General features: G+C 38.8%; 1 protein-coding gene across 1 annotated transcript in view; it reads left to right on the forward strand.

Moving 5' to 3' along the window:
• vav2 (vav 2 guanine nucleotide exchange factor) overlaps nt 1-25376 on the forward strand; it is a 210795-nt gene that overhangs the window by 172273 nt on the left and 13146 nt on the right. Inside the window, exons 7-15 of the mRNA XM_081391212.1 lie at nt 881-949; nt 3120-3220; nt 15321-15420; nt 19865-19960; nt 22853-22921; nt 23123-23209; nt 24554-24639; nt 24721-24853; nt 25231-25245. Of these exons, the coding sequence (XP_081247338.1) occupies nt 881-949; nt 3120-3220; nt 15321-15420; nt 19865-19960; nt 22853-22921; nt 23123-23209; nt 24554-24639; nt 24721-24853; nt 25231-25245 (756 nt within the window). The remainder of the gene's footprint in view (nt 1-880; nt 950-3119; nt 3221-15320; nt 15421-19864; nt 19961-22852; nt 22922-23122; nt 23210-24553; nt 24640-24720; nt 24854-25230; nt 25246-25376) is intronic.

Here is a 25376-nt window from a genome sequence, read left to right on the forward strand (position 1 = left end):
GTCATGTCATTTCTCAGTTATTGGCCATAATATAACTATTATTGGCTAATCAGTATCATATGGCTAATCGGCCTTTGTAGTCTTTTAAAAGATTAACATCTAAAAACAACTTTTCTTTTTGGCTGATGTCATGTAGACCATGTTGGCAGGGAAAATAATGCAAATAGCAAATAGTCTTGCCAATGTTTTAGGCTACCGCGTAAAACTGTGCTTTTCTTGATGTGTGTCCTCCTTTTGCCCCCTGGGCGCAGGGGTCAGTCACAGGGCAGAAATGCCATTCACTGACCTCAAAGTGAGAAAACGTGTCTGTTTAGTAAACCAATACTGTTGGCAAAAGATTCAATCTTGTCCTGGGGGGGTTATTGCATGCATGCTTGTAAATATCATACAAACTTGAGTGTATGATGTTTATTCCTGCCCTTTTTCCAGTTGCGCTGTCACACACAACAGACAGAATTTTAAGCGTGACAGTGTGCTGTTAGTAGAGGTGATGAATCCCTGTCAAAACATGCAGATTTCATATTCCAGACAGAGGCTTTGTTTACTGATTATCATTTGATTCATTTCTTCCTAATTAAGACAAACATGTCAGTATTGCACTGGAATCTTTGTCTGCTTTGCAAATTAAACAAATAGGTTTTTTTATGTTTGAAAAGCATGCCCACAGGAACACTAGTATTAACACATAATATTTTACTTTTGTTTGTCAAAGACAATTACCAAACCACAACAAGGTGTAAGCAATCTCATTACAAGTGTTTGATTTGTATGCTTTGACTTTGAATGAATTTCCATTTCTGAAATTCAGTTCAGATTTTTTTTGTTTGTGCCATATGGGCTTTTGGCATTTGTGAGATGTTCTTCTATTTTACATTTTTAGAATTATATGATCCCCCTGAAGCAAGTCTTATTGCCACAGGAGATGGATGCCATATTTGTAAATTTAGAGGTGAGTGATCATTTGCTGTACTTTTCATTTTCAGCCTAAAGTATTTAAGGTATTTTACGTTTATATTTTTTAAGTTTTTCATACGATTTTTTTTTTTCATAACAAAGTTTGCCAATAGTGTTAAGTAATTATTTAAAATCTCATATTTTTGTAGTTCACTTGTTGAATTTACTAAATATTTGTTAGGATTTGCTGATTCCCAAGCGCAGAACAGCCAGGGAAGCTCAAAAAGATAAATCAATAAACCAATAATCAGTTTACAAGATGCTGGGGCCAAGACTACAGACTGACAGAATATCACATGGCACACAGAAACAACCAAACATGACAGAAGCCATGTGCTCAGACAAACACGACCCAGAGAACAATTCCAAAGCCGTACGCTCACACAAGGACAAAATAAACAACATGAGCGTCATGATCCTGTCACCAAACTAAAAATAAGACCAACCAAGGTGACAGGACCCTGAGCTATTACCTCAAGTAACACATTTGTTTGTTTTAAAAAAATGAAGTGCATTAAAAAAAATTACAAGCTATAATGTAAAAAATAAATATATAAAATAATATGCATCAAAATATTAAAATATTACATATACTTTCAGATACATAAGAGCTTTGATAGTTAATTTTCATTCATTTTCATTTTCTTCTGACGTTATATAAATAATATGTCTATTCAGATTTGATGATCTTGTGTGTCTGTATTGAACTTCTAAATTCCTTTACTCTGAATATAGTAATCACACAGAAAATAATTTGTACTGGGTGGTATTTAACCAGTATACAGGTTTTAATTTTGCGTACAATATGCACTTTTCAAATATCTACCAGTGCATAGCAGAAACAATTGCTGTATCTGTTCAATGCCCAACAAAGTATATGGCATTGTTCGCCACAAAGAGCGCCATATGGAGTGTCTTGAGAAGGGAAGCCTATTAAAGGTACAGTATGCGATCTTTGAACACTGTTGATATTTGAAATCAACCCAAACAAACCCACCCCTCTCTTCATTGCTCCGCCTCCAAAATTCACAAACATTTTACAGCTCGCTCCGAGCTGGTCTCGAACCCCGATTGCCGGGCGCTAACAAGGACACTAAACACCATCAATCGCCAGCGCACCTCTTGAGATCAGGGGAGAGAGGTTTACCCTACTTCCACAGCTCTCACTAGCTGGCCTCTGTTATACACTCAATGCAAGAGTGATGTCTATTTATCATAGCAGAAACTAAGCAAAATAAAGCTTCACAAAAAATAAACCGAAGATTATGAAAGAACGACAAGGAAGCACAAAAAAATTAACTTACGGTACACAAGAGAAAATACAAGCAAAAGTTGGTTGTTAGTCGCCAGCAGCTTCAGACAAAAAATTATTCTCAAAACTGTTCTGTTAAGCTAGCATTACAACAATAGCATTTCTAGGTTCTGTGAAACCACAAAACCAATGTTACTCACGTATGGAGCAGAAACAACGCAACCTCTGCGTCTGTTTTCAGGCCTTCCCGCGTAGGTCTCTCAAGCGCTGGAATTCTTTTCTAATATTAATGCGGGTCCTAAAGCTCTTGCCTAATCATAACCAGGGGTGCACTGCACATAACTGGTGTGCATGCGTGGTAAAAATAAATCTTGTGGGAAGCACTTTTGAGTACCAACATTTTGGGCATTTTTGGGGACAGTGACATGTTTACTTACTGGAGTTGGATTTTTCTCCATCTCTGGTAAGATAGCAATCATGATAAGTGTGTTCATTAATTATGAGTGCAACGGATCACAGTTGATCTGTGATCCATACAGACCAGGCCTCACGGTTCGGCATGCATGTGATTTGTGGATTAACTGCTAAGTTTAACCATCATAGAGCGAAAGTTTATCATTTGGACGTGTTTTGTCTTGCCAATTTACACATTCAAACGATTTTAAACGCAGAAGCAGCGGCAAAAATTGTGACTCGCGCACTGTTATCTGTGCGCACAGCCTCACACACCCGCAGAGAGAGCGCAGAGAGAGAGAGATATGTTTCAGACAACACTCGAACACCGAATTGATTCCTCTTTCATGCAAAAACTTGTGTCTGACAGCAAGTGAATGATTCTGAGGGGACAAAAGTATGGCACAACAAATAGATTAACAATGCTTTGGTGGATGTTAGCAATTCCTTGTTTACACAGGACATCATCAAGGTCCATTTTGCTCTGCTGAGGGCCATTGACCTGACCATGGTGAGCGGTGGCAACGGCCTGGGAAAGATCTTTCTGGACTACAAGGAGAGGTCAGTACCTTGACAGAGTATGTGGGTTTATCACTGTCAGTTCTGTTATAACATCTCAGCCTTTTGTCAACACCGTAAGCCTCTGTTGAGCTTAAATGACCTCAAGTGAAGGAGGCAAAGTCTTGCTCCGGTCGACCACCCCCAAAAAATCCATCACACCAACAGGGTCTGACCGCAGCAGCCCAGCTATTTTAAAATAAATCCTCATCAGAGCCCAGAGCTCCCAGGGCTTAGAAAGAAAATAGACCTGTCTGCAAGAGTCTGCTGCATTAGAGCTGAACACTTCCTGTTTTGAGTGCTCTTTTTGTCTCTTGTAGCTGCTGTATCAAAAATCAATAACCAGATAATAGAGAATGTTTTAGCTACTTCATCCACAATGGATGACAGATACCCAGGGAATTCATAACACCAAAATCATAACACCATTTATGTATCTGCCAAAGATGGAGGATTTAGCCAGCCTTTAAACAGTCTCTTCCTTTTTGCAGTATTATATTGTTTTTGTTTTGTTAAACCCATAAAAATAACTATGGGTTTAAACAACAGGACATTAAAGAAAGATTTTTCCAAACATGAAAATTCTGTCATTTACTCACCCTCATGTCATTCCAAACTTTAAGACTTTCTTTCTCCTGTGGATCAGAAATTAATATATTTTGAAGGATGTTTCAACTGTTTTAGTCCATACATTAAAAGTCAATGGGTTCCAAAACAATATTGAGCCCCACAGACTTTCATTGTATTGTACAACTTTAGGGTGAGTAAATAATGACTGAATTGTCATGTTTGGGTGAACTCTCCCTTTAATACTGTACTCTGACATACACAGCAGACGGTATTAAGATGCAAATGAGCCACTCATATTCTCTCTGAAGTTTGAATGTGAGCAGCTGTACGTGGTGTACCCCAGGTCATTGGTCTGGGACTGCTGATTCAGCTCAGTAATGTGAAATATCCCTGCAGTTCCCTTTGGTTTGAGAAACACTGAGGCTTGACTAAATGACAGGCCCTGTAACAGTCAGCTTATTCTAGTAATGCTACACTACATTAAACTCTGTGTTATCAGGCATTACTGAGACCCTCCAAATCAGTTTCTGTATAAGAGTTCTGTTCTTGCTGTACTAAGCACAATTGCTTCTTTTTTTTTTTTTATCCCAACTGGGACCTACTTAATAAAACCAAGTAGGTGTAACACAAAATTATGACCTCTCTGCAATTAGAGTGCATGCGTCCTCAGAGATGAGAACTTTGGTTTAGTGTTCTGGTTTATTAAGCAGCCAGATGACCTTGCAGTAAGATCTTTGGAATTAACGTTGCTGGAATTCTTAGATCATGATCTTTATGGATGCAGCCTTATCAAACACAAGGGTTATACAAACCTTCTATGTTATACATGCAGATTATGAGGAAGTCAACATTCTAGACGTAATGCAGCAATTTTACATGTGACCCTAGTCAGTTCAGTGGGCACTTATGAAATTTGAGCCTTTCAGAATCACAAAGATGATTTTAGGCTTGCATCAAATGTAATATAAGTGTGATTTTAGTGTGTAACTATGGTTTAAAATGTATGTTTATTGAAAGTAAAGATAGTAAGCTCTAAGCATAAATGGGATTAACACAAAATTAGGAAATCGACCGAAATGCTCATTACTTGCAGTTGGTTGATTAGTTTAGCATCATGTGGCAGACAGCAAGCTTCCAAAATATCCTTGTATTTGAGCAATAGTTCACCTAAAAATTACAATTCTGTCATTGTTTACTCGCCCTCATGTCATTCAAATCCTGTATGACACAAAAGAAGATATTGTGAAACTAAATGACCCAAAACATCTTTGGACCCTTCTTCAAAATATATATGTGTTCCACAGGAAAAAAAATGTGTCATACAGGTTTGAAATTACATAAGGGTGAGAAAATTATGAAATTAACTTTTTGGATGAATTATCCCTTTAAGGGCACAAAGTATGCTTTCTTTCTATATTTAGTTTTTTTTCTTATAGTCATATATATATATATATTTGTGCTTCTATTGCAATAACTTCATTACGTAAAAGTGTTGGTTTTGATTTCATGTCGACTCAAGTCTTTAGTTTGCTCTTTAAAGCAGCCACTTGTTCTAATGCACATTAAAGACTGTTCCTTTTTTATCTTCTTCTCTGCTCTAGACATCTAATTTAACCTGCGCTTGAGTGCATCCATAGATATCTTATCTCTTATGTGGGTAAATGACTTCTCCCATTGAGAATTACCATATAGCCTCTTGAGAGAGGAACTGGGACTTTGTTCTGCATCAGATTCATTGAATACAGCAGCTACGGAGGGCATTTGCATTCTCACAGGGAGAGCCTGATCTCTACATTACTGTGATGTTGGTAATGATAATCACAGGTTCATTTTCATTAATGACTGCATGCTGTTACGGAAACCAATCTCAAAATGTTCTGTAAGATTCAAACTTTTTTATTAACTGCCTTTACCTGACGTTAATGGGAACAAACCCAGTCAGAATGGGTTTATATGCTATTTACAGTTGTTTAAGTTGGTGACAGGGATTGATCTATTAAAAAAAAGCAAGGAAAATAGGGATGGAGGAGACAGCCCTATTGTTTCCATTTGTCAGTTTGCATAGGTAATTGGCCCATTACAAGGCTCTTCCCCGAGCCCAGCGGGCAGCGTCACGCAGAGTCGGCATGACAGCACCGCCTCTGTCGCTCGTACTCTTTTATGTAATTCCGAGCCTGTCATCTCATTGAGCCAGTCTTCCGTGGTTGCTCGCACTAACATGCACTTTGGCACAACATAGCAGCAGTGCGGCCTCATTCTGACACGCATGGCCGTCTCTCTGTGCCTTATCGCTACATTTTCTTCCTTTCTTACTTTCTTCACCTGTTTGCACGTCTATGTAGTCCATCACCATCAAATAATCTTCTCATGCTCACTTACTGTGTCAATTTTCTTTGAACTATCTAATTCTCGGACAGTCTCAAAATATAGTCGATACTTTGCAGGAAAAGCAAGTTGAACAGCTTAATTGTAGGATTTTTTTCTCTTTCTAATAAGAAAAAAAGAAAATACATTTGCACAAGAGAGTAGGCAGCTATTATAAAAATCTTCGCAATAAAATCTGACAGAATATATTTACATTTGGTGACATTAAGGCATTAAACAACGCTGAGTATTTTTGGCAAATTATTCATTTCATTAAAGCAGGGCTGCGTCATTCGCCTTTGACATTTTTCATCTGATTGGCATGTTTCTCTTTTTCATTATGGGATGCACGGTCCCTCTCCCTTTCCTCTCAACAATGACAGAAATGGCCAGGGGATTTGGCCGTTGTGCGGCTGCTATCTTCCACACCTCCGTCCATTGCTCCAAAAGCCCAGCTGCCTTTAATTAATTTTGTTATCTCCTCTTGTAAGTCCCTGTGACCTTTTGCGGCACTGCGTTCCATAGAATTAAATAATTGAGAAGCTTTTCAGAAGTTATTGACACTGTGAAGGGCATATTGAAGAGCAAAAATACTATCTTGTTTCAAACAGAATTGGCATGCTGCTTTCTAAGACACTGCCTCGAGAGTGCAAGGCAAATCACAGCTTTTAGACCACGGTAGAGGTTGTTAAACTCGGAAGCAAGAATTCTTTTAGAGAGTTATTTCCAAAATAATTTAAGTTATAGTGCTGGAATGTGCTCAAGAGTTGCTGAGGAACACTATTAGTTGGTTTGCGTTGAGATTGAGGCACTATTCACTCCATGCAGGCTGTGTTATAGTGAAGGTGAGGGGTCTTCAATGCCTCATGTCAGAGGCTATTACTTCTCTCACCGGCCTGTCACTTCCACTTTGCTTTGCAGTTTCCTCGCCAGCCCTGGTCTTTTCCAATGGACAGATGGAAGCTGGAAGGAGAGCGTCTATACCAAATTGTATTTTCTGTGAAATAACATGCATGACATATTTGCCATAATGAGAAAGTCGGTGCAGCGGGCGATAGCACCGGAAGAGAGATGAATTCAAAGAGTATGTGTTTACACAGCGATGGCAAAGGCTTTCACTCTAGGGAATATTCACACTTAAGCAACCCAGGGCTTTTTTCCCACTCTCTCTCTTTCCATCTCGGTCACATCCCACTCTCACAGTCTGAAGTGCCAAAGGAGGAGGAAACCAGGATGAACTGGAGAAGAGCCTGAATAGCCTTGACTGTTTTGCCATTGCAGTTGTCAGGATGTTGCATGTCTAAGCTTTGCTGGCATCACAGAGCCAATAAGACGGTGACAACACAAATTGCAACATTTCTTTTTATTTCAGCACCTTTATCTTACAACTCTGATGCCTTGGGGAAGTGGAGGCCAAGTGTTTAGCACTCCAAGCTGGATCAGTCAACAGAATTATCTTCATAAAGAGCATATTCCTTGAGTTTGCACTGCTGATGTGCATTGCTTCTGGTTGTTAACATGTTTCACTTCTACTCCAATTGCATTTAAACACATAATTACTGGGTCATTAAAGAGTGATGATGTCCATTGCACACTAATGTATGTCCTGAGTACAACCCTGAATGAAAGAGCATATAGCATCCTAATCAAATCTGCTCGCTGAATGTGTATGCCACACTTCACAAGATTATTTTTATTGCTTGTAAGAATTTTTTTTTTTTTTTATCATTAATGTGATGTTAGTTAATTTAGTACCATTAGATGCTTAGCACAGATGGACAAAGCATGGCCTGTTTGCTTGTATGAAAGGACGTCTATTAGAGTACTGTGAATGGAGATGGTAGGGAAAAAATCACAGCTATCCTTTTTGATATGTAATAGTACCATGATACTATTATATACTATAATAGTAATAGTAGACATGTGGCCTGTTGCATGAAGCTAGCTGAACAAACTTGGAGTTTCAGAGTAGGTTTAGAGTTGACACATCCAGATAACCTGGTTTAGAACCTATTCAGCGTTCTCACAAAGCTCAGTATAAATGTTCTTTGTCAACTCAGGTTTGATCCAGAGTTTGTGATTAACTCTGAAGCGCGTGCGGCAAACAGTCAATCAAACGGAAGATGGAGAGCATCAGTTTGATTCACTTCTCTCAAGAGAGACAGCCTAAAATTTATTGCATCAGATACATGTCACTTTGCTCACAGCTGATTGGTCCAGTTTGGGTTTGTGATCTCTCTGCGTAGCGCAAGTTACCATAGCAATGAAACCCGCTAAAAACCAATCCACCTTCATGACCCCGAAAAAAGTTTGCTCAAACTAAACTTGAAATTACCTGGGTAGAAACTGACACCGGCTTTTGTTCAATGGTCGAATAGTTTTTACTCGTGTGCAAGATTTTTTTTTTTTTTTTTTGTGATGTGGTTTTAGGTACAGTTTTAACAAAAAATATAGACATTTCAAAAAATTAGCTTTAAAAAGAAATGTTTTATTTGATTCCACATAGAAATGTATTACACATTTGGGCGGTTTCCCGGACAGGGTTTAAATTAAGACAGGAGAAAGCCTTAATCTAGAACAGTCAATTGTGTCTTAAAGATTGGCTTTCTGAAACACAGATTAAGTACAGATAACTAACACCTGGACTATGGAGTCCTGAACTAAAATAAAAAAAGATTAATTTAAAACCAACTATAAAACATGGAATGAACCAAGAAAAGCTTAACATTGCATGGAACGGAGAAGCAAATCCAAAGAAAACAATGACTGCAGAAAAAAGACTGCAATCAAAAAAACTTTACTGAACAAGCAAATAGCAAAGAAAAACTGCACACATCAGCTGTGGAATCTACAAAGCCCCTAGAGGGACATGGTGAAGGGAAAAAATTATTTATCAATGCTTTTGCGTTCTATCTCACAAATGTTTTGCGTTCCCCCTAGGAACCTTACGTTCGCTCGCAAAATGTTTTGCTTTCCCGCAAGAAAGATTGAGTTCACAAAAATGTTGTGAGCGAACGCAAAGTTTCCTACTCTAGCCACTCCGAACAGGAATTGAACCAGGGTCTCCAGCATGGAAGGCAGACGCGCTAACAAGGACATTAGTCACTAGCGTCAGTCGCTTGAGGCCAGGGAAGTGAAGTTTACACAAACAGCTCTTAATAGCTTGCCTCTGTTACATACATATATACATTGCCGTTCAAAGGTTTGGAATCTGTACGTTTTTTTTTTTTTTATGTTTTTAAAAGAAGTCTCTTATGCTTACCAAGGTTGCATTTATTTGATTAAAAATACAAAACAAACAGTAATATTGTGAAATATTATTTTAAAACAAGTAATAAAAACTCGGTGAGTGTTTTAGTGCGATTTTCTCACCTCATGGGATCACAACACTAAGAGATAGTAAATCTTTTCCTGGATTTTTTTTGTGCGTTCCCGAAATTAGACCTTCCTTAACATAATGCCGAAAACCCGAAGTCTCTAGGTGGTCTGGTTGAGGAGTAGATAGAAGTGCAAGATTGGTGCGCACAGACGCACAGAACAGAAATCATGAGTTAACAAGCGCAATTTTGTCCGGTGGAAAATTGCGCTAAAAAATATTTATTTGAATATATTTTAAAATGTCATTTATTCCTGTAACGGCAAAGCTGAATTTTCAGCATCATTACTCTAGTCTTCAGTGTCAAATGTTTTTTTAGAAATCATTCTAATATACTGATTTACTGACTTTTATTATTATTATCAATGTTGAAAACCGTTGTGCACATTTCTTTCAGGATTCTTTGATTAATAGAAAGTTCAAAATAACAGCATTTATTTGAAATAAAATCTTTTGTAACATTATAAATGTCTTTACTGTCACTTTTGATCAATTTAATGCATCCTTGCTGAATAAAAGTATTAAAGGGGTGGTTGATTATGATTTCACTTTTTTTAACTTTAGTTAGTGTGAAATGTTGCTGTTTGAGCATAAACAACGTTTGCAAAGTTACAATGCTCAAAGTTCAAAGCAAAGGGAGATATTTTCTTTTACAGAAATCACATTTTAAGGACTACAACAAACGGATGGTAGGGACTACACAACATTCCTCCTGGGTTAGTGACATCACTAACCCTAAAATGTACATAAACCCCGCGCCCCGGAACACATTTATAGATTATCATGACAGATAATGCTAATCAATGACTAGAAGATAGCTACACATAAGCAACATCAATTCATCAACTAACCCTTCAGAAATGTCCTGTTGCTTCTACATGTTGTCACTTCTTCTTGAGTCACTCTGACGGTTTGAACAAAAGGTTAAACGTTTTTGAAATTCTCAGTGCATGTCTGTGTGACACACACACACACACACACACACACACACACAAGCTCTTGAAGCTCCGCCCCCTTTGCCGGGAACAGCAGCTCATTTGCATTTAAAGGGATACACACAAAAACAGTGAGTTTGCTAACCCTAAAAAAGTGACAATTTTAACATGCTATATAAAAATATCTGTGGGGTATTTTGAGCTAGAACTTCACATACACACTCTGGGGACATCAGAGACTTATTTTACATCTTGTAAAAAAAGGGCATTATACCACCCCTTTAATTTCTTTCCAAAATAATTCTTACTGACCCCAAACTTTTGAACGGAAGTGTATAATGTTACTAAAGCATTCTATTTAAGATAAAAGCTGCATCTGTATTGGTATTTAGAAATAATTACAGACCAAAGCAATTTGGTTACCAACAAAAATATATTCTTTCAAAATATATTCTTTTATGTGGCTCTGTTGTTATGTGTCGTCATTATTGTCCTGCATTCTCATTGGTTTGCTGGCAAATGGGGGATTTCATGTGCAGGGAAAGCAGTCCATGAATCCCTCACCCAAGCGGAAAAACTTTAGGTCACTGCCAGATCTTGATCACCGAAACAAAACTACAACAAAATTACAAAACTAACTAGACTAAATCAAATAAAATAAAAAATAAAATAAATTCGTTTTTTTTTTTTTTTACGAAAACTTATAAACTGTTAAAGGCCGACCTACTGTAAGTAGATCTACTGTAACTATCTGAGGTTGTTAATCAATAGTCTATGCGTTTGTTAATGTCATCAATATGCATTATTTCAACTTATTTTTTAAAAGTTATATATTTTTAAAGCCTATTAAATGTTAAAATTAATGGCTTTCAGTTATTCTGTAATGCTAAATGGCAAAAAAATTGTACTTGTATTGATGATACTGACCCTCATTCATAGTACTTAGTAAAAAGATGCCATTAAAAACATATTTAAAATATACCATCTTTATGTTGTTTCTACATTAAGTGAACTTAAAACAATATTCACATAAACTAAATATGTATAACTATAAATTGAATATAGATTCATCTTTATGCAAGCAAGTTAATCAGCAAAGAGCAGTGAGTGATGCCTCTTTTTCTTTTGTTCTTTGATTTACATTAATGACAGACTAGAGCAGGCACATGACGTGGATCTGACACATATCTCATATTCTCCCAACTCTTTACAGTCATTTAGGACTTTTTAACTTATAAAAGGAAATGCAGATTTGCGTCCTAGATGAAGAATGGCTAAATTTGTGGCATTCATAGTGTGTGACTAGTCATTCCAGGGCTTTAAGATAATTTTGTTGGAAAACACTGTTTCATCACGCCTAAAGTGAAAGCCAAACAAAAAGGAGTAGTAAATCTAGGCTCCTGCTGGAGGCAGTGTGGCACACAAGCGGCTGATCATGTATAAGTTGCAAATGTTGAAGATACGTTGTATGGGTTTAATAAGGTTTAATAAGTGAAGACTCCCGCATTCGCTCAACACAGAGTGTTAGCTACTCACTTGATTACTCTCATGACAGCAACACAGCTGAAAATATTTCTAATGTGTTGGACCTTTTATCGAAAGTAGCCTACATATACCTGTTGAGACATGCCTTCACAATTACCCGTAAAAGCTGTGATTTGTGATGTTTGAGTTTAGAATATGCTGTGTTTTAGTAATTCAATTGGTGCCACTAGTGTCACAGAAACTACATACTTCACCTTTAAATGGTACGGCGCATCAGCTTAGGGCACACTAAAAGACTCAGATCTAAATCAGAAACGGCAAATAAAAATGTATTAATGTGTTAATTTAAATGAATGCCCAAAGTATTTTTTTTTATTTAGAATTAAAAATAAGTATAGTCTATATAAATAAAATATAATTATGATAGATATAAGTATGATTAATAAAAAATATAAGTATTCTTTTAAAAATAAGTTGAATTAAATAATGCATATTGATGACTTTAAAAAATGCATAGACTATCGATTAACAACCTCAGATAGTTACAGTAGATCTACTTACAGTAGGTTGGCCTTTAACAGTTTATAAGTTTTCGTTAAAAAAAAAAGAAAAAGAAAAAAAGAACTTCCCTTTGGAGAAAATAAATTACTATCAAAATAGTTTGACTTTTTATTTTTTATTTTATTTGATTTAGTCTAGTTAGTTTTGTAATTTTGTTGTAGTTTTGTTTCGGTGATCAATATCTGGCAGTGACCTAAAGTTTTTCCGCTTGGGTGAGGGATTCATGGACTGCTTTCCCTGCACATGAAATCCCCCATTTGCCAGCAAACCAATGAGAATACAGGACAATAATGACGACACATAATAACAGAGCATATGCGCCAAAGCATCTCTTTCCCGAAACCTTCCGTAGCTTGATTTGAAGATTTGAAAAAAAAAAAGAATCATTGTTTGGCAAATAATTAAATGAGGGACAGTTGCATGCGTATTACCAAAATTTTATCTTGTAAGCTTTATGGTACACCTCAAACAAGGGAATTTATAGTAATTTATAGTGTTAATATTTAGCGAGTCCATGAATGGCTTCGATATGCAGAGAATTCACAGCTTATATGGACTGCACGACCCTGATGTAATATATGTGTAAATGTGTGTGTGTGTGTGTGTGTGTGTATATGTATGTGTGTGTGTGTGTGTGTGTGTATATATATATATATATATATATATATATATATATATATATATATATATATATATATACACACACACACATACATATACATACTAGGATAATATAGAAATACTGAGGCATTGCAACCTGTTCTTGACTTAAATGAAGATTCCTTTTTCTGTCTGTTATTCTTGCTTTGTTTTAAGTGTCCTACATTGAGCACTTCTCCCTTGCAGTCCTTTTTTATGAGGCACCTGAAACATTTAATCTGGAAATTGCCTTGTAAAGAAGACCTTCATGTTCAATTATGTCTGTGACATCTGTTATTACAGCTAATTCCCGACACCTGCTCCCGCATTTTCAATATGCTTTTCAGCTCATAATTGAGCGAGGCCACCATTAATCTCCATCAGTCCATTTCCATGAGGAACCAAGCCGTCTCTCTTGTTCCAGATTAGCCTTTAATCAGGCCTGCTTAGCCCAAGGGCACGGAGGCCCAGACATTGAACAGAGCAGCAGGGAAGCCCCCTTTTCAGTTCAAGACTACAGTTTCAGTTAGCTTTGCACTCCTTACAGTAGAGGGTGGCTCACGTCAATGTATAGAGGTGAGACTTGGAGCCTGTCCTGGATTGCAGACCATCAAGAAGATTATACAACCTCAATAGACAACACATAATGAAGTGAATTTGAGTTGATCATCATCCATTGATTCATTCGACCCCATCCACATGCGTTTTGCCCTCATTAGTGGATAATCCAGTTTGGATTTATAAATGTATATCTGCTTTGATCAGACCACTTATCTTTCCAGATTGTATCTTTCTTTTTTGTGATTCTGGTAATTTATAGGAAAATGGAATTACAGGCAATTTATTCTTCTGATCAAGGATAACTAAGTGATGATTATATTTTATAGAGTGAAACTGGCTTAACCAAGACCACAATTAGGAGTCAGGCAAGCCGAGAGTATGCAAGGGTTTGAGCTTGCCAACTGTGCCAGTGTGTGTCCTACTTTATTCAGAGGCAGAAATCTGTGCCACACGTGGTGCCATCATCTAGGCTAGATTACTTTGAGCTGCTTCCAGAATGTGTTGATCACTATCAGGAGTCCATTGTGCAATCTAACAAATGTGTCTTGATGTTCTCAGTGGCCCAAATTAACTTGTACATAATCCAGAATCCATCAAAATGCTTCTCAGATTCATTTGATAAAGAGAGCGCAACAGATGTAGCTTCATTATGAAATCATGTAACGCTGACTATCTGTTTATCACTTGTATCATATACTTTGTTTCTGTTTAATGGTTTCAAATATTCTAGTAAAAATTTAAATTAACCCAAAGATGGATGAAAATTCTGTCATCATTCTGACACGATGACAGATTGGTGTTCAAAACCCACATGAATTTATTTATACACAAATTATCTGTTGTTTTCCCATGTAATGTAACTGTTTTATTAATACGTTGAGACTGATATTGAGGCTGTTTCTCAATTCTAAGACTGCAAAGAACGGACATGCATTCTTGTGGAGACCGGTCATGCCAGGCTACCTTGAAAGAACGTACTCTGAAGGACACTAGGACACAGAACTCATCTTTGTGAGAATTGAGATGTCTGTGATCGTGTTGCTCAACTTAGCGTTCAGCACAAATAATGCAGTGGGACAGCACCATCCAATGCACAATAAACATAACATCACAGATGTCATAACCTATTAAAATATTTAATTAATATGTAGAATTAATGTATAATTGACTCTTTGTCAATGTTAAGATTCTTTTAAATATGCCAATTAAAAAGTATGACAGGCTTTCTCCAGGTATTAGAACTTTATTAAAATTATACCTAATAAAACGACAAATGTTTATTTTCACAAGCTGTCACGTATTTGAAAGCTTTCAGCGGGAATCTCTAAGTGAGAACAAGAAAAGTTTAAAGCTTACAAGCCACCGTACGTTGTCCACCCACAATGATTTTTGAGATTTTTAAGGCACTGCACTCAATGCATCCTATAAAGAACACATCCGGGGTACTTTCATGCATCCTCTGTACTTGCGTTTTTGAGTATTGGAACTGTTTTTTGACGGTTGATGATGTAGTAAACACAAGGACACAAGAACGCTTAATAAAGCATTTTGAGAAACGGCCTGAATGTCATCGCAGGGTTATGACATCAGTCTTTTGATCTTTCTTTTGTAGACTGCTCATCTACGGCCAGTACTGCAGCCATATGGAGAATGCTCAGAAGACACTGGATGAGCTGATTGCCACACGGGAAGATGTCAAGTATAAAGTGGAGGTAGGCTCTTTCTATAATTAGACTCCTCAGTTGATATATTGTATGTTACACAGATGTTATTTAGTAGTATTAATCAGTAGAAGTGCTTGAAATTTGTAAAAGCAGTCTAATATTATACATTTTAATGGTATTTTGATGTTTCATGTATGCAGTGTCATCAGTACTGTGTATTTACTATGTGTGTGTGTGTGTGTGTGTGTGTGTGTGTGTGTGTGTGTGTGTGTGTGTGTGTGTGTGTGTGTGTATGTATGTGTATATATATATATATATATACATATATGCATATATATATATATATATATGCATATATATATATATATATATATATATATATATATATATATATATATATATATATATATATATATATATATATATATATATACACACATATACATATATGTGTGTGTATGTGTATATATGTATGTATATGTATATGACAAAATAAAATTTTCTGGGGTGAACTATCACCTTAAGTAAAAAAAAATAATCATGCTCAATATCTACTAAACAACGTGCAGGTTTCACTCTCTCAGTTAAAATGTATCATCAGCCAGTGCAGTGTGCACTCTTTTAACAGCTCTTTCTCCCAGAAACCGCTCCAGTGGTCAGCCCCTGCACAGCGTTCGCTCTCGGCAGACTGCTGTTGACAGTTTTGGGACATGAACTAATTTTACTCTGTGCTAATGCTGCTCAGGATGAAGGACTACAGGGCTGTTTTTGTGCCTGCCAGTCTGAGGCAGTGTGGGTTACTTTAATGACTTCAAAAATAAATACTGGCGAGAGAAGCCATTATTTCCAGGCGGGATTAGAGAAGATTACAGATGAAATCACAGCAACCACAGTTGTGGACACACTTGTTGACAAATTCACATAATTATCGTTCTGTTATCTCACACACAAGCAGGGCTTTGTAATCTAGTACAGTCCATTCAGAGCGCAGTTACGAGACCTCGTGGAAAGAGACGAGAGCCTCTTGTAATGGATTAGTCAGAGATCCTTCATCAGGAGGGAAGTGGAGTCACTGATAGTCATAGAGATGATGAACCTCTTCCTCTGGCCATTCTGAATGTCAAGCGTGACATTTGAGTAGTCTGTCCTCCTTGCTTACTTGTCACATGAGAACAGGGAGATTAAAAATGGGAGAGATTAATGCATAAACTGAAGACAACAAATACACAGTGCAGAGGAAAAGATAACATCTGGTTTACAGTTTATACCCTGTACGCAACATGATTTTTTTTGTTTTTTGTTAAATTACTGTTTCTGATCTTATTGTGCATGATTATTTACTGTTGAAGCCTGTTTCCACCTCAGAGTAGAAAAAAAAATAATTGTGTTTAATAAATGAAGTAAAGTCACATTGTGAGATATAAATTTGTAATTATGAAAATGTAAAGTTGCAGGTGTGAGATATAAAATTCACAATTTTTTTTTTTTTTTTTGTGTGAAAACAGCTTTCCATAGTATACACTATTTCAAAGAAATAAATTACCATAACCATTAATACAATTTGGGGACACTTTTTTTTTTTAACCAATAACTTCATTATCTAACATGTTTCAAGTCCAATGATTTTTCCATCCATCCATCCATCCATCCATCCATCTTCTTCCGCTTATCCGGGGCCGGGTCGCGGGGGCAGCAGTCTAAGCAGGGATGCCCAGACTTCCCTCTCCCTAGACACTTCCTCCAGCTCTTCCGGGGGGACACTGAGTCGTTCCCAGGCCAGCCGGGAGACATAGTCTCTCCAGCGTGTCCTAGGTCTTCCCCGGGGTCTCCTCCCAGTGGGACATGCCCGGAACACCTTCCCAGGAAGGCGTCCAGGAGGCATCCGGAAAAGATGCCCGAGCCACCTCAGCTGGCCCCTCTCGATGTGGAGGAGCAGCAGCTCTACTCTGAGCTCCTCCCAAGTGACCGAGCTTCTCACCCTATCTCTAAGGGATCGCCCAGCCACCCTGCGGAGAAAGCTCATTTCGGCCGCCTGTATCCGGGATCTTGTCCTTTCAGGCATGACCCACAGCTCATGACCATAGGTGAGAGTATGAGGTGAAATCATGTGGTCCCCAAACCTGACACCCTCCAGCCCCTGGCTGCGCCTAGAAATTCTGTCCATAAAAATTATGAACAGAACCGGCGACAAAGGGCAGCCCTGCCGGAGTCCAACATGCACCGGGAACAAGTCTGACTTACTGCCGGCAATGCGAACCAAGCTCCTGCTCCAGTCGTACAGGGACCGGATATCCCTTAGCAAAGGACCCCGAACCCCATAGTCCCAGAGCACCCTCCACAAGATGCCGCGAGGGAATCAGTCAAATGCCTTCTCCAAATCCACAAAGCACATGTGGATTGGTTGGGCAAACTTCCATGAACACTTCCACAGCACCCTGGAGAGGGTATAGAGCTGGTCCAGTTTTCCACGACCGGGACGAAAACCACACTGTTCCTCCTGAATCCGAGGTTCTACTATCGGCTGTATTCTCCTCTCCAGTACCCTGGCATAGACTTTCCCGGGGAGGCTGAGAAGTGTGATCCCCCTATAGTTGGAGCACACCCTCCGGTCCCCCTTCTTAAAAAGAGGGACCACCACCCCGGTCTGCCAGTCCAAAGATACTGTCCCCGACCGCCACGCGATGCTGCAGAGGCGTGTCAGCCAAGACAGCCCCACAACACCCAGAGACTTGAGGTACTCGGGGCGGATCTCATCCACCCCCGGTGCTTTGCCACCGAGGAGTTTCTTGACTACCTCGGTGACTTCAGCCCGGGTGATGGACAAGTCCACCTCTGAGCCATTAGCCTTTGCTTCCTCAATGGAAGACGTGACGGCAGGATTGAGGAGATCCTCAAAGTGTTCCTTCCACCGTCCGATGACATCCCCAGTCGAGGTCAACAGCCGCCCACCTACACTGTAAACAGCGTTGGTAGGGCACTGCTTCCCCTCCTGAGGCGCCGGGCGGTTTGCCAGAACCTCTTCGAGGCCGACCGGTAGTCCTTCTCCATGGCCTCACCGAACTCCTCCCAAGCCCGATTTTTTGCCTCCACAACCCCCGGGCTGCAGTCCGCTTGGCCTGTCGGTACCCGTCAGCTGCCTCAGGAGTCCCACAAGCCAGTCAGGCCCGATAGGACTCCTCCTTCAGCTTTACGGCATCCCTTACTTCCGGTGTCCACCACCGAGTTCGGGGATTGCCGCCTCGACAGGCACTGGAGACCTTGCGTTGACAATGGAGGTGGAGAACTTGGTCCACTCAGACTCAATATCTCCTGACTCCCTCGGGATCTGGTCGAAGCTCTGCCGGAGGTGGAAGTTGAAGATCTCTCTGACAGGGGATTTGGCCAAACGTTCCCAACAGACCCTCACGGTACATTTGGGTCTGCCGAGTCTGTCCAGCTTCCTCCCCCTTCATCGGATCCACCTCACCACCAGGTGGTGATCAGTTGACAGCTCCGCCCCTCTCTTCACCTGAGTGTCCAAGACATACGGCCGGAGGTCAGATGAAACAACCACTAAGTAGATCATCGACCTCCGGCCTAGGGTGTCCTGGTGCCATGTGCACTGATGGACACCCTTATGCTTGAACATGGTGTTCGTTATGGACAAGCTGTAACTAGCACAGAAGTCCAATAACAGAACACCACTCGGGTTCAGATCAGGTGGGCCGTTCCTCCCAATCACGCCCCTCCAGGTGTCACTGTCGCTGCCCACGTGGGCGTTGAAGTCCCCCAGTACAACGACGAAGTCCCCAGTCGGAGCACTTTCCAGCACCCCTCCCAGAGTCTCCAAGAAGGCCGGGTACTCTACATTGCCATTTGGCCCATAGGCGCACACGACAGTGAGAGACCTATCCCCGACCCGAAGGCGCAGGGAAGCAACCCTCTCGTTCACCGGGGTGAACTCCAACACATGGCGGCTGAGCTGGGGGGTTATAAGCAAACCCACACCAGCCCGCCGCCTCTCACCATGGGCAACTCCAGAGTGGTGAAGAGTCCATCCTCTCTCAAGGAGTGTGGTTCCAGAGCCCAAGCCGTGCATGGAGGTGATCCCAACTATCTCTAGTCGGAATCTCTGAACCTCACGCTCAATCTCATGCTCCTTCCCCGCCAGAGGGGTGACGTTCCATGTCCCTAGAGCTAGATTCCGCATCCAGGGATCGGGTTGTCGAGGCCCCCATCTTCGACTGCCGCCCGATCCACTAAGGGCCGGACCGTAAGGGGCCGATGCTTAGTGATTTTTCCATGATCCAATGAAATCCTAATCAATAAAAGTCTTGCTTTACATTATTTTTCACCGTACAATTTTGTTCTACTCTAAAATATGCCACATTCTTGAAGGCCGTCTTCAGTGATTGTCAGTTTAAAATACTACTACTTTTTTAGTGTGTTCCATATTTTTTCCATAGTTTCCTTTTAAAAACTGCTCATCTGTTGCAATAATCCTCGTTTACAGGAGTGTACCATGAAGGTCCAGGAGGGAAAGTTCAAACTGCAGGATCTTCTGGTTGTCCCCATGCAGAGGGTCCTTAAATACCACCTTCTGCTTAAGGTGAGACCCACTACTCATCATCAACAATATTATGAGCTCATCTCTAACTAAGAGAGTTAAAAAAATTAAGGAACCTGTTCAACTTCCATTTATTCTGGTTTGAGGTTTGAAAGCTGCTCTGCTGCACAGCACCTCCTGTGAACCCCAAAACCTTATAAAACATTCAGATCGTTTTACCTCATCCAACAAGACCCATGTGGCTCTCCACTCTGCCCAGCCACTGCTAATAGAGATCATGTATAAAACAGGACGCCCTGCATGATACAAACCATCATTAATTCACAACACACATTAATAATGGACACAGAGAGTGTGACGTGACAGAAGGGCAGGATATAGGGAAGTGAGCACTAGGTGGTGGATACAGTGACACTGTTTAAATCAGCCATGCTTAAATCATATTATCCGTACCCCATTTCATACACTCCAATCCAGGGAGTGCTAATGTGTGTGAGTTGTGTTTGAGATGGCACGTGTTTGTTTCTAAATGGTTTGCTAAATCTAACAAGAAGTCATCCTTCCTTTGAGGACATCCTCAATAATTTTATATTATAAATATTTATACACTTATTATATATCGTCGCTGCCCGATGAAACTCACGTATGTCCAAAACGGTTACTTTTCAGGAAGTGAAAAAAACACCATAATTTCAAAAGCATGTGAACGTAGCGTTGTCATACTTGATACGGCATCTTTAAATGTAACCATATTCTTGCCAGTGTAATGATATAGTCCACATTTGACCAAAATCGAGTTTAAATGGACATACGTGCATATTTTACAGTAACGGTGGTCGATACGCGTTCTTCCGATCATTAGAATGGCCAAGTCGCGTTTCATATTGACAGATGAATAGGCTACGCTCAGTTTATTAAATACGTTTCAGTTTAAATGTCTCTTGCAAACTTCATATGATATATGAAGGGACAATGAATAAATACACTCATTGCTGACCGGCCGGCGCGTCCATAGCTATAGGCGAACTAGGCAATTGCCTAGAGCGGCACTTTTGTAAGGGCAGCAAAATGTGTGCCAATGCCAACCGGGAATGAACAATTCACAAAATAGGCTAGGCTATGATAATCATATAATCAGAGAGTAGCCTTTTTCTTTTCGTTTTGAATTATTTCGTTTAAAGAATTTTCAAGCTTTGTGTATTGGATGTCATTCTCATGTCTGTGTGAGGCATACACTGAGTTTCGTTAAGTTAGGATGAGATGCGCTTAACGTGCAATGCAAGTGACCGCGCGGGCGCCTCCATGATTATATTGTCTGCTATATATTTGCTGCTTATATATTAAATCCACTACAGGCAATTGGCTGATGAAAAATTTATTAAAAATAAGATACAATTTATACAAAACGAAATTCACTTTCAAAATTCACAAAACAAAACTTGATGAAGTGGTCAAAATCATGTCTGACCCGTCTCAAATGTGGCATCCTATTACTCGTGCTGTTCACTTTTCATACTTTCAACAGTATAGTAGTAGACCTACAGACTCTATTTGTACAAATTGCTGCACATTCATTTAATTCTGAATTTTGCACAAACAAGTTGAAAGGCTTCAAATCAAGTTCACGGATAATTGTGCGTGCATTTATTAATCATGATACTAAAATCATAACAAAGTAGGCTATGCTATGTACAAAAAAAAAACAGCCATTTCTGTTTTTTTTCTTTTAAACAAAAAAACAAAAACAAAAAAAAAACAAGCTGCACCCTTTTTTTTTTACATTTCATCTTTCATTCCGAAATAGAATAATGAATGAACGAAAAAGTACACGGACCCAACATGGCTATAGCCTTTTTAGCCGTTATCAATCTAAATTAATCTCGTTTTTAATTTAACTTAATTTTATTTTTCTTTATTTAAATTTCGTTTTTCTTTATTTAAATTTCGGGTTTTTCTTTATTTAATTTTCGTTTTTTTCTTTATTTAAATGTCATTTTTATTTATTTAAATTTCGTTTTTCTTTATTAGGCTAAATTTCATTTTTTCTTTTTTTTTAATTTAGTTTTTTTCTTTATTTAAATTATGTTTTTCTTTATTTAAAATTCGTTATTCTTTATTTAAATCTACCCTTTACTGTGTCAGTAATTTATTAGTCAGAAAAATATTAGACTATATTGCTTAAGTTAACAGACCCGTGCGTTAACATCTCCACAATAAACAGTGACAATTACTTCGTCTAGACCATTTACCGGTAAAATAACAGTTGTGAATATATTGCGAATATATAATGAACTTGAACAGTTGTCAAAACAAACGTTTGCTGATACTTTACCTCACAGAATTATTCGGCTATCCAATGCGGAGCTTCCAGAGACGCTTAGACCGGCGAGATGCCTCCACAGAGCGGGAGATACGCGGCGTGATTGACAGCTTTGACACCAAATGGATATACGTGGAAATCAGATGACATGATTTCACAACTTTTCATTGGTCATTTAGATATGTGAAGCATACTGTATATGGAAATGAACCTGGACATTCTATCCGTCGAAAAATCTCAAAATCGGCAAAATGGACATACGCGGTTTTCATCGGACAGCGACGATATACATCGTTAATTGGAAAATGCAATCAGTGCAATCACTTGCAAACAATTTTATCGACAATTTTTGGGCAGCAATGACAACAATGATTCTGTGTGCTTCTATGTGTATTTCTTTCCAGCTAAATGATATGATAATACAGTATATCATGCATATTTACAAGTTTCTTTGCGCGTCTATGTTTCCGTCTGTGTGTGAGTGTGCGTGTACAGTATGTGAGAGGCAGAAATAGTAAAATATCACCTGGATGTGTCATTGTGAGTTTAATCCCTTTTACCATAAACGGACCAAGTGTGTATGTGTGACTTATTATAGTGTTGTGTTTCCGCAGGAGTTAGTAAGCCACTCTATGGACCATCCAGAGAGGCAGCAGCTTAAAGAAGCACTAGAAGCCATGCAGGTGTGAACTCTGATCAAACCACCATATACACCTTAATATCCCAATACAGTGTTTGATGTCAAGAGTTGGTTTATAATATAATTATCCCTTAAAGATTTTTTATATATATAAGGATCTCCGGGACTGTGTATTTTGGGGGGCGAGTGGCTTGGGAGTTTTTATCTGAGTGTTTTACCTTTGTCTATTTATCTGTCTTCGAAGGACCTGGCCATGTACATCAATGAGGTGAAGAGAGACAATGAAACCCTGAAGAAAATAAGTGAATTTCAGAGCTCAATAGAAAATCTAGTAAGTGTTCATGAAGTTGTGTGATACACTGGCATAATCAATGCAGAAAGAGTGCGCACATTAAAGTTTGGCAAGTCATAATTCATTTTATGACCCTGTTTGGTTAAAATATGGGTCTTATCTACCTGTGCATTATATTTTGTATATTTTGTATTTATGTCCAGTTAAATGCTATGCTAATATATCATGCATATTCAATGGCCAACCTACTGTCTGTTCTGTTGAGGTAATATCGATACTGAGAACATCACAGCTGGTATCAGAATCTTGTAATTGACCTAAAGCTAATTCATAGTGCCTTTACTTGTAGCTTAAAGGCATTTTTTTGGAGGATTGCAAAAATCAGGTTGGACCCCTCTATTGTGTCCTTTACAAGACTTATGATGTCTGAGGTCATGCACATTTCAGCATGCTGGCCAATTCCTCTTTATCCCCAAACATTTAGTTGTTTACAATCCTCCACCTGCCCCCCATCTGCCACTTCTGTTCAGTAAAATAAATTCTGAAAGCCTCCAGGCCACAAGCACAGAACATGTTTAGGACTGTTTAAAAGGAATGAAATCTGTATCCTCTCCCAGTAGCTAATGTAGGAGTTAGTGTATCAGCTCTGGTTTATTTATGTGAGGGTCTGTGCTGCAGATGACGCCTGCAGCTATACATCAATGAGCCAATGAGGCATGACACTTACAGACAAAAGAAATTCACTGTGGGCTTTGCCATGCCTTTAATAGCTCCTGATATAGCAGCAACTGTAGCATTACTGTAGTACCTTTTATCTCTTTACCTCTTAAGATACTCTTCTAATGTTTATACTGTATATGTATACAGGATATTTTGCAGACATTTTTCTTTTTTTTTTTACATTAAACAAAATATTTTGAAAACTTGTAAAGATGGAAAGAACAAGCACTGTCATTCTAGGTTAAACAGACTGATATAAATGTTTTACATTCATCAGTGACTGGTTTACAAAAATAATCTGCAAACAAAACTGATATGCAAAAATGTTTCTAAACCAAAACCTTTGACATGCTTACAAAACGAAACATTTTTTAGTGAAAAGTTTTTAGAACTATCCGTTTGGCAGATGGGCAGTATTTTAGAAATCTGTCATTACTTTTGCAATTTCATCTGATGCAAAAAGATACTGAATTCATTGCCTTTAACTTATATTTAACCTGTAATATTCCATTCATTAACAAGTGATGCTTGGATGTATGTCACAAAGTAATGTTTGAAATTCCTCAAGCCTTTATGTCTATATAAATGTATTGTGTGTGCGTGTGTGTGCGTGTGTGTGTGTGTGTGTGTGTGTGTGTGTGTGTGTGCACATGTAATTCACAGCAGGTGAAACTAGAGGAGTACGGTAGGCCAAAGATAGACGGAGAGCTTAAAGTGTGCTCTATAGTTAACCGGACCAAACAAGACAGGTACGACTGCACCTTCATTATAAGTTTTCATATGCTACAAAACAGATTGTAATAATTTTTTCCTGTGTTTTCTTCACCTAGATACATCTTCCTATTTGATAAAGTTGTGATTGTTTGCAAGAGAAAAGGCTATAACTATGAGTTAAAAGAGATCATTGAACTTCACTTTTACAAGATGTCAGATGACCCCATGAATAACCGTGACATGAAAAAGGTGAGAGACCTTTGATTAACCAGCCATCGGGCCTGTTTCAGAATAAGTATACCTGCCATAATTGATTACGGCAGTGATCTTAATGTTTTGTGTGTTAAAAATGCAAAGGGGTGATCTGATCGTTTGCTTGTTGAATAGCACAGTTGGATTGCGTTCATTAAAGCATGATGCTCATAATTTCAACCAATCAGAGATGATGCTCTGCCCTCTTCAATGCTCAAGCTTGTGTGTAAATTCAGAGAAGCTGATGCATTCTCAATGATTCTAACAATCAGGAATGTTTGCATGTATGTGAGAATGCATGTGTAACAGGGTGTCTCTCTCTTTCTCTTTCTCTCGTTCCCTCTCCGCCTTCAATCTCTTTGCATGCCTACCAGTCGAGTGGAAAAATGGTAAGATGAATGCTCATGTTCTGTAAGCATTGAGGTGCTGTGATTATGCCTTTTACTTCTGTGATGTTGTGATCTGTTTCCTGTCATCTCAAGCAATCCACAGCAGCTTTATGCTGCCAGAATTGAATCAG

This window comes from Scardinius erythrophthalmus (assembly GCF_964197995.2).
Source record: "Scardinius erythrophthalmus genome assembly, chromosome: 17".
In the NCBI taxonomy this organism is placed as follows: Eukaryota; Metazoa; Chordata; class Actinopteri; order Cypriniformes; family Leuciscidae; genus Scardinius; species Scardinius erythrophthalmus.